Source organism: Tamandua tetradactyla, chromosome 13, assembly GCF_023851605.1.
Source record: "Tamandua tetradactyla isolate mTamTet1 chromosome 13, mTamTet1.pri, whole genome shotgun sequence".
Taxonomy (NCBI): Eukaryota; Metazoa; Chordata; class Mammalia; order Pilosa; family Myrmecophagidae; genus Tamandua; species Tamandua tetradactyla.
In genome coordinates, this window is record NC_135339.1 from 64,346,921 (window position 1) to 64,360,053 (window position 13,133).

At 48.5% G+C, this 13,133-nt stretch overlaps 1 protein-coding gene across 10 annotated transcripts in view; it reads left to right on the forward strand.

Moving 5' to 3' along the window:
* Positions 1–13,133, forward strand: part of SLC68A1 (solute carrier family 68 member 1) — a 16,873-nt gene continuing 3,740 nt past the window's right edge. Inside the window, exons 1-8 of one of the 10 annotated variants that reach the window (XM_077125869.1) lie at positions 1–505; positions 2,030–2,101; positions 3,176–3,237; positions 3,577–3,771; positions 6,495–6,621; positions 11,132–11,381; positions 11,978–12,060; positions 12,667–13,119. In XM_077125869.1, the coding sequence (XP_076981984.1) occupies positions 6,560–6,621; positions 11,132–11,381; positions 11,978–12,060; positions 12,667–13,119 (848 nt within the window). In that variant the 5' untranslated portion in view covers positions 1–505; positions 2,030–2,101; positions 3,176–3,237; positions 3,577–3,771; positions 6,495–6,559. The other 9 variants (XM_077125868.1, XM_077125867.1, XM_077125870.1 and 6 more) reach the window with 9 other exon arrangements.

Consider the following 13,133-nt stretch of genomic DNA (forward strand, 5'->3'; position numbering starts at 1 on the left):
ATAACAGGGAGATAGCAACATATTGGAAGACATGGAGAATCTCACCATCTTCACAGAATTTCTCCTCATGGAGAAATTGGGAGCTCCAGGTTTTACTAGGTCTGATGTTTTTAGTGTTTTATCTAGGAGCCCTTACTGGGAATATTTTAAGTCTTACTGCCATTGTAATAGACCCATATGTACATGCTCCAGTGTATTTCTTTATAGACAATTTATCCATCATGATCTTTGCTGCATTTCAGTTACTCTTCCCAAAATGATTGTGAATTTTCTGACAGGCAGTAAATTGATTTCCCTCCCATTCTCTGCCTCTCAGATTTTCCTGTTTATCTTCTTTGGATCCACTGAACCAGCCTTCCTTGTGATGATGACCTATGACCACTTATAGCCATTTGCCACCCTCTGCACTATGAGCTCACCATGACATCACATCACATCTATGCACACAGGCAGCTAGCTGGTGGCACATGGGCAAATGGGTTGGAAAATTCTGCCATTCACACAGGTACCATGTTCAAGCTTCCCTTCACGGAGTTCGATATGATCAGCAATAGTTCTGTGATGTATTACAAAATTTTGAGGATTTCTTCATCTTGATGTTCACTTTTCAGAGGCAATAGGCTTACCTATAAGTACTTATATTATCTTAGTATGTTTTGCCTTTTTGTTTAAGTCTTATATTAATTTTTTTCAATGCTCCAAATAGCAACCTTATGTTTCTTTCATTCTGACTGCGTTTGGATTGAATATGAGTAGCTGTATGCTGTTCAAAGTGGTACTCCTCTAAGTTAAGCAGCAGCAAGGAAAATCTTCAGGCTCCTCAGGAAGGCCTCCACATTCTGGCTGTGCAGGTGGCATGGCCCCAAAAGGAGGCATCCTGGAGACCTAAGCAACCCCGGGAAGTGCCTTTTTTTTTCTAGGTCAGAAACCTGAAAGAGTACAGCCTGGATTGTGAGGGGAAGGGCTTTTGGAGCATGGGGCCACAGAAGAAGTGGAGCTAAGGGGCAAAGAGATAAGTTGAGTCCTAATGGCATCATTTGAGTCCTAGACTTCAAAGTTACAGGAGCCAGTGAAATCCTTTTTTTGCTTAAGCTAGCTTGAGTGAGGTCTTCTATTGCTAACTGCAACTGACACAGTACCCCCACCCCGCCAGCATTTTATTATGAAAAATCTCCAATATGTAATACAACCTGAGTCATTCTTGATTGGGGAGCCTCATGATCAGATACACATTTGTAGAAGCTCATTTGAGAGCAAAGTAGAGGGCAGGCTGGAAAGAGGGTGACTGTGAGGAGGTATTTACATTAGCCCAGGAAAACTGACAGCCAAAACAGAAGCAGGGGATGGAAAAGAGAGGTGAGAAGGGAATGGGATTCACCTGGACTTGACCCCATAGGACTGCTTGGATGGAGGGGCTGGATGGGATAGAGGGTTGGCTGACTTGGGGGTGGGGGTGGGGATGGCAGAGTGGCCAATGCAATCCTAAAGGGAGATTGGAAATTGGGGGAATGGTAAGTTCAGGTGGGAGATTCAGGGGCATTGTCCTGCAGGCCATTTTATATTCAGGGAGGTGTGTAGGGATAATCATGAAGGGAAAGGTATTAGGTGAAGTTACCAGAGTAGCTGCTACACTGTGCCTGTCTCTGGCTTTATCACACTGTGTCTTCACAGCTGTCAACTTGTTAGGTTCCCATTTAGGCCTCTTAAGGGCAACAATCTTGTTCTTGAAGTCCCCTATTAGCTCATTTAGTTTATGGCTTGACATAGACTAAAAGTCTGAGTGAATAAGTTAGGAGTGTTGAAGATGGAAACTTCCTCTCATTGAGATAAAAGCCCTGGGGAAAAGTGTCCCCGTAAAGGGCATTGAGAAGATTTGTCAGAGAATTAGGAGGAAAACTTGGTAGAACCTACATCAGAGAGGAGGAAAGACTTTTAAGAAGAGAATGTTTGTGTGTCTTTCTATCCCATGCGCCTAAATGACCCAAGGAGTCAGGCAGGTGATAAGGCTCCCATGTCCCTTCCCTTACAGTTCTGTGCTTGGCAACCAGGAAGAGAAATCAGAGACAGTCACAAGGCCCACCTGTGAGGCTGACATAAAAAGGTAACAGGTTACATAGTCTATGAAATTGGAGGGCTGAAGAACCTCAGAGGAAACCATATCAGAGTGTAATCATGGGCTTTAAGTGCAACATGAGGGCCAAAGTCCTGTTGGGTGACACCCAGTTCTATCCCCTCACTATCCTTCCCCATTTCCCTGTTCCCCACTGGACACTTGGGGGAGGATGCTTTGTAGAGATTAAGAGTTTGTTCTGAAATAAAGAAACGCATTGACTGGAGAGAGAAAGGCAGGGGGACTCTTATAGTAAATTTATGGAGGGCTTAGACTCCACCCTCAATGCTAGATTTCCTGCCCTCTGTCTCAGACAGGAAAGCACAGATGGGTGTAAGGCATAGAGACTGGAAAGAAATCATCACCTTCCTTCTGGTTGTAAGGGCTTCCTGGAGCAGGAGGGGTTTCAGTAATTACTTGAGGTCTAGAAGAGAGGTAGTATGTGTGTATGGCTTGGCAGGAACCTAGGAGGTGAGAAGAGAGTTTGAGGGAGTAAGGTTGGGAAGAAGGAGAGAAGTGAGATGGACTAATGGGGAGCTGGATGCTGGGGGGAAGGTTCATGCAGTCCCTGGGGACTCCCTAGGAGCTAAAGGAATGGGCCCTAGCCCTTGAACCTTGGGACTCCTGTGTTGGACCATTTGCCGTGGGTCATCCTTTGACATGTATGGTGAGGGTTGTTGAGAGGGAGGAGGAGGAGGCCAATGTTCCTGCTGCAGGAAGCTTGTTGACAACAATCAACAAAGACCTCTTAGGAACAACAGTTCATGGAACTCTTATACCCTTGCTTCTCAACTCTTATACCCCTGCTTCTCATTTAAAGTCCACAAAAGCTCTGTGAGGCATAAAAACAGAGGTTCAGAAAGGGGCCCCTGACAAAGAAGTGGTTGAATTAGAAGCCTGAGTCCCAATTTCCCTTGAAGCCATAGGTCATACACTTTGCCCTATATCCTAGTATAGGGAAACTGAGTAGGTCTGGACTGTGTACTGTTTGCTTGCCTAAATAACCTAACCGTGGTGGTGAGCTTACAGGACAGTTGGGGAATGACATGGAATGTCCTTCCACAGACTAGGCTGAGTAAAACAGCTTGACTTGGAGGGCCTGGGCAAGGGGTATGTGAAGCAGCCAGGTAAGAGGGAAAACCCCTTTTCTGGGAGTCAGGAGAGGTGGGTACCAACTTGACTGGCCTCTTGCATGTGTGAAAGTCAATGTATGTCACTGAACCTCAGTTTCGTCATTTGTAAAATGGGGATAGAAGCATCTCCTTCCTAGAGATGATGTTTAACAGTACTGGGCACAAAGTAAGAGGTCAGTACTCCTTATATTTTAATTTTACTATCATTAATATGAGGAGGTTGGGCTGCAGGGTTGCCCCCTCCCAGTGCCCCCAATCCTTTGGTCTGTGCCCTGATGCCCGCAGCTCAAGCTGGGCCTTTCCATCTTGACGAGCTCATAATCTATCTTCCAGTCCCAGGTTATGCCGCTGCAACCTCCACATCTGTGTCAGCTGTGCATCCAGTCAGACCATGAGGCTTGAAGAAGATGCTGGACTTCCTTCATTCTCCAAATCAGTACTGAGCAAGGATGGGGAGGGAGGCGCTCAGGAAAGACCTGTTGATTTAAACTGAAATGACATCGAGTCTTCGCGGAAGTGAAAGAAAGGGTAAGCCGCCAGGAATCCAGGCAACCTGTCCCCTTCTTCCTAGTGTGCACATTCTCTTCGGTCCCTAAGGGCAGACGCCCATGGCAAATATGGCGGCGACGGCCTCAGGCACGGTCACCTGCTCCAGCTGCGGTCCTGGGGGCCCAGCTGAGCCAATCGCTGAGCGGGGGCGGAGGGAGCTGCTGCCGAGGAGGCCCTCGGCGTGTGCGCAGGCGCACTGGCTGGCACCTGGCCCCCGGCTGCCGCGCGATTCTGTACACGTTCCAACATTTCGGCAAGAGGCTGGCCAGCGGCGGGGCTCGGGGGCAGGAGCGTTCGCGACTGGGATCCTGTCAGACCCAAGTGACAAGCTCGAGGCAAACGGGAATGCTCTAGGGGTATGGCGGCTGTCTGCGGGGATCCCTGAGGCGATCCGCTTGTAGGTTGGGAGAGTCGTAGGGTCAGAGTGGGAGAAGCTTGGGCTGGAGGGGTGCGAGTGGAATGGGGTCCCTGGGGGGTTGGGATCACAGGCTGCAGTGAGTCAGGCCGGAATCAGTCCCATACATATATTTAGACTTTACCTGATGGCGTCGTAGAACTACTTAAGGAGCTTTAAACGAAACACTGAGAGTAGGCTCTACTCCCAGAGAGTCTGATTTAATTAATCTGAGGTGGTACCTGGGCCTCCGTGTAATGAAATAGCCCTTCAGGTGACTTGAATGTGCAGCCGTGATGGAGAACCGCTGCACTGCTTTCAGCGAGCTCCTGGGTTGATCGCAAATTCCTCTGTGTTTGGGGAGGGGCGGGTGGCCCTGGGGTGCAGCTGGTGACCCTTCAGTGCTGCTGTAGTAAGTGTGGCAGTGGAGAGAGAGGGAGAAAGTGTCTCCCCACTCCCAGTTGCATTAAAGTTCATTCCCAGCCTGTGGGGGAGGATGGGTCCATTAGAAATGGGGATAGAGGGTGGGGTCCCCAGCAGTCGATTTGAGGACATGACCCTGCTGTGGGGAGGCTGGGCAGGGAGACAGTGCTCTGGAGTGTGAAACAGGAAACACAGAAACAGTTCAGAGGTCAGCTGCTTGTTGAGGAAAGGAAATGTCTACATTTGCATAGAGTTTTACACCTTTCAGTTTCGTTTGTTGAGTTGTTATCCCTGGGGAGAGGCTGGCAATGGAATTGTTTTCTCTGTTTCATAGATGTAGGAATAAAGTCACACTATTTGGTGATAACATTCAAACCTGACCCAGGGCTTCCAACTTCAAATCATATGCGCATTAGCAGCTTTTTCCCTCTGCACTGCTTTTCCTGTGGTTTTTAGGCCTGCAGGCAAACACCCTTCCTCCTTCCGATGCCCCTCACTCCTGGGGACCAGTCTGGAGTTCTTGATTTCTTCCATCACATCCATTAGCCTCCTGACAACCTCTCATCTACCATAGTTGGCTCCGAAATCAGGGAGATGCTGCTATTTTTGTACCTTTCTAGTTCTTTCCGAGGAACCTGATGGAATGAATGTGGGAAAAGCTTCTATGCTATGCCAAGGAGCTCCCACCAAATTAGATCCCTTCTGCCACCTCCCACCCCTACCTCCTCATTGTCCTCAGGATAGAACTCTTCCTGTGGTTTACAAAACCCTTTCTGATCTGGCCCCTTTCTACCTCTCTGCTCTAATTCTCCTCCCATATAGTGCTGTTTTTCTTAGCACAATCTTGGGACATGCTAAAAGCTTAAAACAAATGTTACTTTTTGTAATTCTCAGCGTTCTTTAGTACACCTATTGCCTTATTTTACTCAATGGGGCACATCAAGGATCCTCAGTTTGCCTCTTTCTTTCCGACCCCCACAGCCAAGCAGAACACAGAGCAAGGGGGTACAGTGGGATCTGGGGATGATGATTCTGTTATCATCAGAAGAACTGTTGCTACTCTGCTTTTGGAATGGGTATACATGTCTTGACCTTTTAAGGGCAAACCCATCCAGCAGGTATTAGTTGAGGTGATAGAGCCTGGTGGGGGGAGTGGGCAGAAGTCAGCGGTGGGTCTGGCCTGGCCCTTCTCTGAAGGAGGGGTCAGGGAGGCATTTGGATGCCTGGTGAAGAGGCCCAGGGATGCAGAGAGGGAAGAGAACACCTGCCTGGGTGTACTTGGGAAGGCTTGTGACACTGCACTGGGCCTTGAGTGGACAGGATTTGATAAGATTGTGGTGGTGGTGGTAAGAGGCATGGTGAAATGAGACATGCTGAGACTTCTTTTTAGTCACCTGTTTTGAATCTTGGCTCCAGCATCTACTCGCCATGTGACTCTGAGCTGGTTGTTTAACCTTCAGTGCCTTGGTTTCTTCATCTGTGAAATGGGGATGGAAATAGTAACAAAGTTATAAGAATTCATGATGATGAGTGCAAGTCAAGCATATGCCTGAGAAATGGAATTTAGTGTTTTAGGTGGACGAAGAGCATGAATAAAGATGTGGAGGTGGCACTGAAAGAAATATAATTTGAGGGATGCCAGATGAGAGGGGCTGGGTATCCCAGGCAGGGAGATGCATCAGTGTTGGGTGCTGGAAGAACTTCAGTCATAGATTAAGCAGAGGAGCACACTGACTGAAACTCTTTAAAGATCATGAAACCAAGACAAATGCAAAATAATAAGAGCTACTGTGTACTGAGGGTTCTGTGCGCTGGGCCTATGCTTGGTGCTTTTTATGCCTTTTGCATTTCAGCCCCATAGCAACTGTAAGGTTGTCATTTACAGATGAGAAGACTGAGGCTCAAGGAGAGGGAGTGACTGGCTTGAGGCCACATAGCTGATACCGTATCATGGGGGGAAAGCTGGAGAGACAGACTGCAGGAACCAACCGCCAGGCAGGCTCTCCCACAAGGTGCCAAGTGTGGGTGGAGTTGGTTGTTTCCCCCAGGTTATGCAACTATAGAGTACAGGTTATTTCTCCTAGGTTATGCAACTAGGCTGGGGGCAGATTGGGGCTAGGGAAGGCTAGTAGGGGAAGGCTGTTTCCTGATAGAGAAGGATCTGGAAGGGAAACTGCAGAAGAGTGACTCTACCCCTTTATTCCTACTTTCTCCATGGCAGCAGTTCACCCAGATATGCTGTTTTGCTCGAGTCCAGATTTGTGTTGGGAGTCTCTGGTCTTTCCAGACGTTGCACACAGTTGGTTCTGCTGCTAGCAGGCCCCCCTTTCTGACCTTCCTTCCATGCTCTTTTTTTCATTTAAAGTCCCCTACCTGGGGCTGGAGCCTGATTCCCATCATATTTTCCTGCTCCTATATCAATCTGTTATAAGTGATACCAAGAAAAAGCCTGTTTTTGAGCATCTTCCACGTGCTGGGCAGTGTGCTCCTGCTTCCTGGGCGTTAGTTTCATCCTCCCTGTACCCCATTTTAGGTGGGGAAACCAGGGCTCAGAGAGGTTAAGTGACTTGCCTGAGGTTGCAATTGTAGAGGGAAGTGCAGTTATGATTTGAACCCAAGCCCTTCTGATGGCATCTCACTGCCCTCTGAGGTTTTCTTCTACCTTTGTCTCAGTGTGGGTGTAGGTGGCTTCTGGTGGAGGCTGGGGACCATGTGTGTCTTCTCCAACTCCCAGGGCATCTGGGTAGGGGTCAGGGAGGCTTCACTTGCTTTTGGCAAAGGCTTTGGGCTTAAGGCAGGGGTAACAAGAAAGTGAACCTGGGTTAAGGATAGTAGCAGAGGGGTACGTTGTGCTTTTTAGCCCAAAAGTACCTTTAGATGATATCTCATTTAATCCGAACCCTGTACTTGTGTGGTAGGTAGCAGGGCCCTTTCTATCTTATGGAAAGTCTGCAAGGTTCGGTGGTAATAAGTGCTAAGGTTTATTGAGTATTTATGTGCTCTAGAGTATTTTCTCATTGACTGCTAACAACTTTATGAAGTAGGTGGAAATATTGCTCCCATAATACAAATTGAGAAACAAAGGCATAGAATATGAGACCTCCAGTTGTATTTTCTTTCCATTAGGGTACTTAGGAAAGCAGCGCTGAGGAAACTAAGGGTAATGGATCTGTTCATTATCTCAGTTGTGATGTTTGCATAGGTGCGTACATAGGTGAAAACTTACCTAACTGTACACTTTGAATATGTGTAGTTTATTGTATGTCAGTTATACCTCAGTAAAACTGTAGGGAAAGTATTTTCAACTGAAGATTTCTTCAGGAATTCAATTCCCTCAGGGAGAGGCCTCCTGGGCTCAGAGAGGTTAAGTGACTTACCTGAGGTTGCAAGGTTTCAGGTAGCTTTAGCCAGCTTCTCCTTCTCTCATTTCCTCACCCAGTAGGCATAGACTGCCATAAGGTTGGCATGAGGTAGTATCTAAGGATCTCTTGAATGAATATCTGCATGGTGCCCAATGAGCTTGAGACTCCAGTGAGATGCCTCCTTTCTTCCCTCAGAGCTTCTTTCTCTCCCAGTTAGTCACTCCGCAGCAAGAGAGGCTGAGTCCAGCTCATTCTCCCTGAGGGAGATGGAAGGTGAAAACACAGGCCCTGCCATTGGAAGCCCCGTAGTCAGGATGGGGTGGGGAGAGGCAGGAGTGCTTGCTGAGCAAACAGAGCAAATGGTGTGCAGGGCTGAGAGGGTCTGTGAGGGCTGGATAAGTTGTGGAAGGTTCCCTGGACATGGTGCTTGCTACTGAAGGGATGGGTGAGATTGAGATGAAGAGGTAGGGAGGGTGCTTCTGTGGGAGGTACCAGCAAGAACAAAGGCCAGAGAAGAGGGGGATTGGAAGACCTGAGGGAGGCCAGACTGGCCTGGCTGGGAGAGGCCAGATTACACAGTCCCTTGAAAACTAGGGGTAGTGGGGGTGGTGAGGCCTTGGCTTCTAGGTAGTGGGAGCCATGGTGGGTTCTGGGGCAAAGGCAGGTGCTGGGGAGTAGCTGCTGCTGCTGTGGGACTGGACTGAAGTCTGCCTTGCAGGGCCTGACTTTGCTGGGGGACAAGTTTCAGCTCTGAATGTGGGTGTGTGTGCATGAACATGTGCAGGCAGATGAAGCCCGTGGACAGGCTTGGGTTCTCCAAGGTTCAGTCCCTGAGGTTGTTTTGATGATTTGAAGCTGTATGTACCCCAGAAAGACATCTTTTTAAAGTTAATCCATTTCTGTGGGTGTGGGCCTGTTGTAAGTAGGAACTTTTGACAAGGCTCCTTCAGTTAAGGTGTGACTCACTTTGTTCAGGATGAGTCTTAGTCCTCTTATTGGAGTCCTTTATAAACAGAATGAATACAGAGAAGGAGAGCGAGAAAGCCAGGGAGACCAGAAGGTGAAAGCAACAAAACCCAGAAGAGAAAGGAGAGGCTAGCAGGTGCTGCCATGTGCCTTGCTGTGTGGCGGAGGAGTCCAGGATCACCGGCAGCCAGTCTTTGGGAAGAAAGCATTGCCTTGATGATGCCTTGATTTGGACATTTTTCTCAACCTCAAAACTAAGCTAATATGTTCTCACTGTTAAAAAGCCAACCCAGGGCAGGTCACGGTGGCTCTAGCCTGCCATGCCGGAGACCTGGATTTGATTCCCATTGCCTGCCCTGCAAAAAAAAAAAAAAAAATAAGCCAACCCACGTTATGATATCTGCTTTCAGCAGCCTTACAAACTAAAACAGGTGTATATTCGTTTCCCAGAGCTATGAAACAAAGTCCCACAAATTGGGTGAATTAAAACAACAGAAGTTTATTCTCTCACAGTTCTGGAGGCCGCAAGTCTGAAATCAAAGTATTGGCAGGGCCATGCTCCCTCTGAAGGCTCCAGGAAAGAATCTTTACTTTCTTCTTCCTAGCTTCTGGTGGCGATCCTTGGCTTGTAGCTGCATCACTCCAATCTCTGTCTTCATATGGCTGTCTTCCCTCTGTGTGTGTCTATCTCTGGCCAAACTTCCCTCTTTCTTATAAGGACACAACCCTAATCCAGTGTGACCTCAACCTGGTCACATCTGCAAAGACCCTGTATCCAAATAGGGTTTCATTCACTGATATTGGAGGTTAAGACTTAAACGTATCTTTTTGGGGAACACATTTCAATCCACAACAGGGTATTTGAGAGAGGGAAGCCCCCAACGCTGGGGAGAATAGATAAGCCCACATGGGAATTATTCTTCTAAAAAGAAAACAGTTTTGAGTTTTAAAAAGAGAAAAAGACAGATTTAATGCCACCGTACTTAAAGTGTGGTCACAGACCAGCGATGGCAGCCCCATTTGGAAGCCTGTTAGAAATGCAGAATCTCAGATTCCTCCCCAGACCTACTGAGTCAGAATCCTAAGCACATTATAGTTTGAGAAGTGCTGCTCTAATAAGAATGCTATTTTTATTTCCTTTTCCACTCCTGATCAGTCTAGCCTGTCAGTCTTTGTGTATGAATCTGCCTGACTGAGAGCTAGGCACCCACACTGTCCTTTATTCTCCTCTTTTTACATGCCGTGTTCTTGTGTTTCTCTGCTCGTGTGTTGATGTTGCCCGTGTGCAAGCCCTTCCTCACCCTTTCTGGAGAACACTGGGCTTTCTGAGCCAGTCCTTTTGTTGCATTCTTGGGCTTTGTCCAGTTTTTTGGTGTTTATAAATGTTGCTGTCACAAACGTCTCTGTCCACATTCCTCTGGGGTTCATTCTTGAGGTGGAATTTCTGGAATCAAAGTGCATGAGCAACTGTGAACTCTTACCATAATATTTTGCCAGATTATGGAGTGCACATCACATCCCCATTCTCTCAAGCAGTGAAAATAAACCTGATTTGGGAGATCAAAGAGCAGAACAGATTTTGAGTTCAAATGTGCTACTTTATTGCTGTGTGACATTGGGCAAGTCACTTAACATCTCTGAACTTGGGGTTCTTCCATAAAATCATCACATTGCTGCAGACTTTGTAGGGTTTTGGGGAAGTTAATGCACTACCGACATCCATTTGTTGAGCACTTGCTGTGAGTTCCCTTATTTAATCCTCATGGTTCCTCTGCAGAATAGGTTTGATTATATCCCTTTGCCTTTACAGAAGAGGAAAGAGGCTTGGGTTAAATAGCTTGCCTAAGGTTGTACGGAAAGTACACTATGTGCTGAAGCCTAGGTTTGTCATGTTCATAATTTAAGATCATGCAGTGTGGATGAAATAAGATAATGAACATACAGCCCTCAGCCTGTCTCGGCTTGTGGAAGCCCTGCTTTCTCTTCTATGGGTTTTATCGGTTTTAGTGAGTTACTCCCCCAGTAATGGTATCTAGGTCAGCATTGTTTCAGTGTACTTCAACGATGATTCCCAAGTTTGTTTTGTGTACGTACACTCTCTCAGAAGAAATGAGTTTTTAAAAGACTTGGGGGACTGTGGTTAGAAGCACAGCCAAGTCTGATCCCTGCTGCTAACTGGCTCCTTCTTCCCCAGGGACAAGAATGGCGAGACTTCCTGTGGCCATGAGCCTTCCTCAGTGCTTCTGGGGCTGAGGCTGGGGCTGGGGCTGGCAGCCATGGGGCTGGGCCGGCCCCAGACCTGGTTGTTGGGCCTGCCAATGGCCATGGTCTATGGCTCTTTGGCCCTCTTCATCTCCATCCTGCACAATGTGTTCCTGCTCTACTACGTGGACACCTTTGTCTCAGTGTACAAGATCAACAAGACAGCCTTCTGGGTTGGAGAGGTAGGGCTAGGCTGGGGCAGCGAGCCCAGGTGGGAGCCTAGAGAATACATGGGCTGCCGGGCAGATTGCATGTCTGAGGTCCTGTCCAATCAGGGCATGGGGCAGGCCAGGCTGCCTACCCAAGACACGGCAAGGGAAGCTGGAGGTAGAGGCCTTGATGATTCTACCTCAGTGGGATTAGACCAGCCCTCCTGGCCACTGTCCTGGTAGCCAAGCACTGTTCTGTATATTCATATATATAATATATGTGTATGTGTGTATATATGTTTAATACATGTATTCAAAGGCATAGATTAATACATGTGTTCAAAGGCATAGATTAATATAGTAGGTGTATATTATTATATATAAATGTATATATACACACACATATATGATATCTGTATAATATGTGTACAATATATCCAACTTAATACAAGTTGGATGGGGGCAGTGGCTGGTAAAATGGGTTTTAACAAAAGGGCTCACATGAGCAGAGGTTTGTAGGCAGGAAAGCTGGGGTCATCTTTGAGGGATGGCAAGCAGGCTCGGGTGGGGAAAGCCCTGGAGAGGAGACTGCCTGGAGCCCTCCTGCCCTTACTCCCCTCTGCCTGCAGACGGTGTTTCTCCTCTGGAACAGCTTCAATGACCCTCTCTTCGGCTGGCTCAGTGACCGCCAGTTCCTCGGCTCTCAGCCCCGGTTTGTGCCTTGTGGCTGGCTCTACCCTACCCCTCATCCCTGGACTGGAGGATGTCTGCCCATGTTGAGGGTGGGGAATGAAAAGGGAACCATTTTCAGCTGTCTGTGCCCCCTGCCTTCCTGGGACCCAGGGTAGGCCCTGTCCAGATTGGGGAAGTGGCCTTGGCTAACCCTTGCCTTGCTCACCCAGGGGAAGAGATCTACCCCACCTTTCCTGATTTGGCCTCTCAGGACTAGGCTCAGTACTCTAGTCACCCTCTGCTGCTTCTAGCATGTTCCTTAATCCCACCCCTGCTTGGGTCCTATTACTGTCTCCACCCCTGAGAAGTGTGTCTCCTACCACCCTTTGACTGTCAGCCCTGTCAGGCTAGTAGGGGAGGAGATTGGGAGATTGGGACAGAGAGTGTACCTACTGGTAAGTTGTGCTTGCTAACTTGGATTGCTCGGGACTCAGGTTGCAATGGAGCCCCTGACTTGGGCACTGGGACTACTCTCATGTGGGTCCTAGACTCTGGGCATCCATCCCCTTCTGGGGCCTGAGCAGGGGTAATGGGGACTCACCAAGGCTGAAAGGGCATCTTCTAACAGCCCTTCTCTTCCTGACAGGTCAGGCACCAGGCTCTCCTCAAAGGCAGTGGTGCTAGCACGGGTGCAGGCACTAAGCTGGCATGGGCCACTGCTGGCACTGTCATTCCTGGCATTCTGGGTGCCCTGGGCCCCAGCTGGCCTGCAGTTCTTGCTGTGCCTGTGCCTCTATGATGGCTTCCTGACCCTTGTAGACCTGCACCATCATGCCTTGCTGGCTGACTTGGCCGTCTCAGCCCACGACCGCACCCACCTCAACTTCTACTGTTCCCTCTTCAGTGCAGCTGGCTCCCTCTCTGTCTTTGCCTCCTATGCCTTCTGGAACAAGGAGAACTTCTTCTCCTTCCGTGCCTTCTGCGTAGCACTGGCTGCTGGCTCTGGGCTGGGCTTCGTAGGGGCCACGCAGTTGCTGAGGCGGAGGGTTGAGGCTGCTGGCAAGGAGCCAGGGTGCTCAACCCTGGCTGTGGATGGTGGGTGAGTGATTAGCC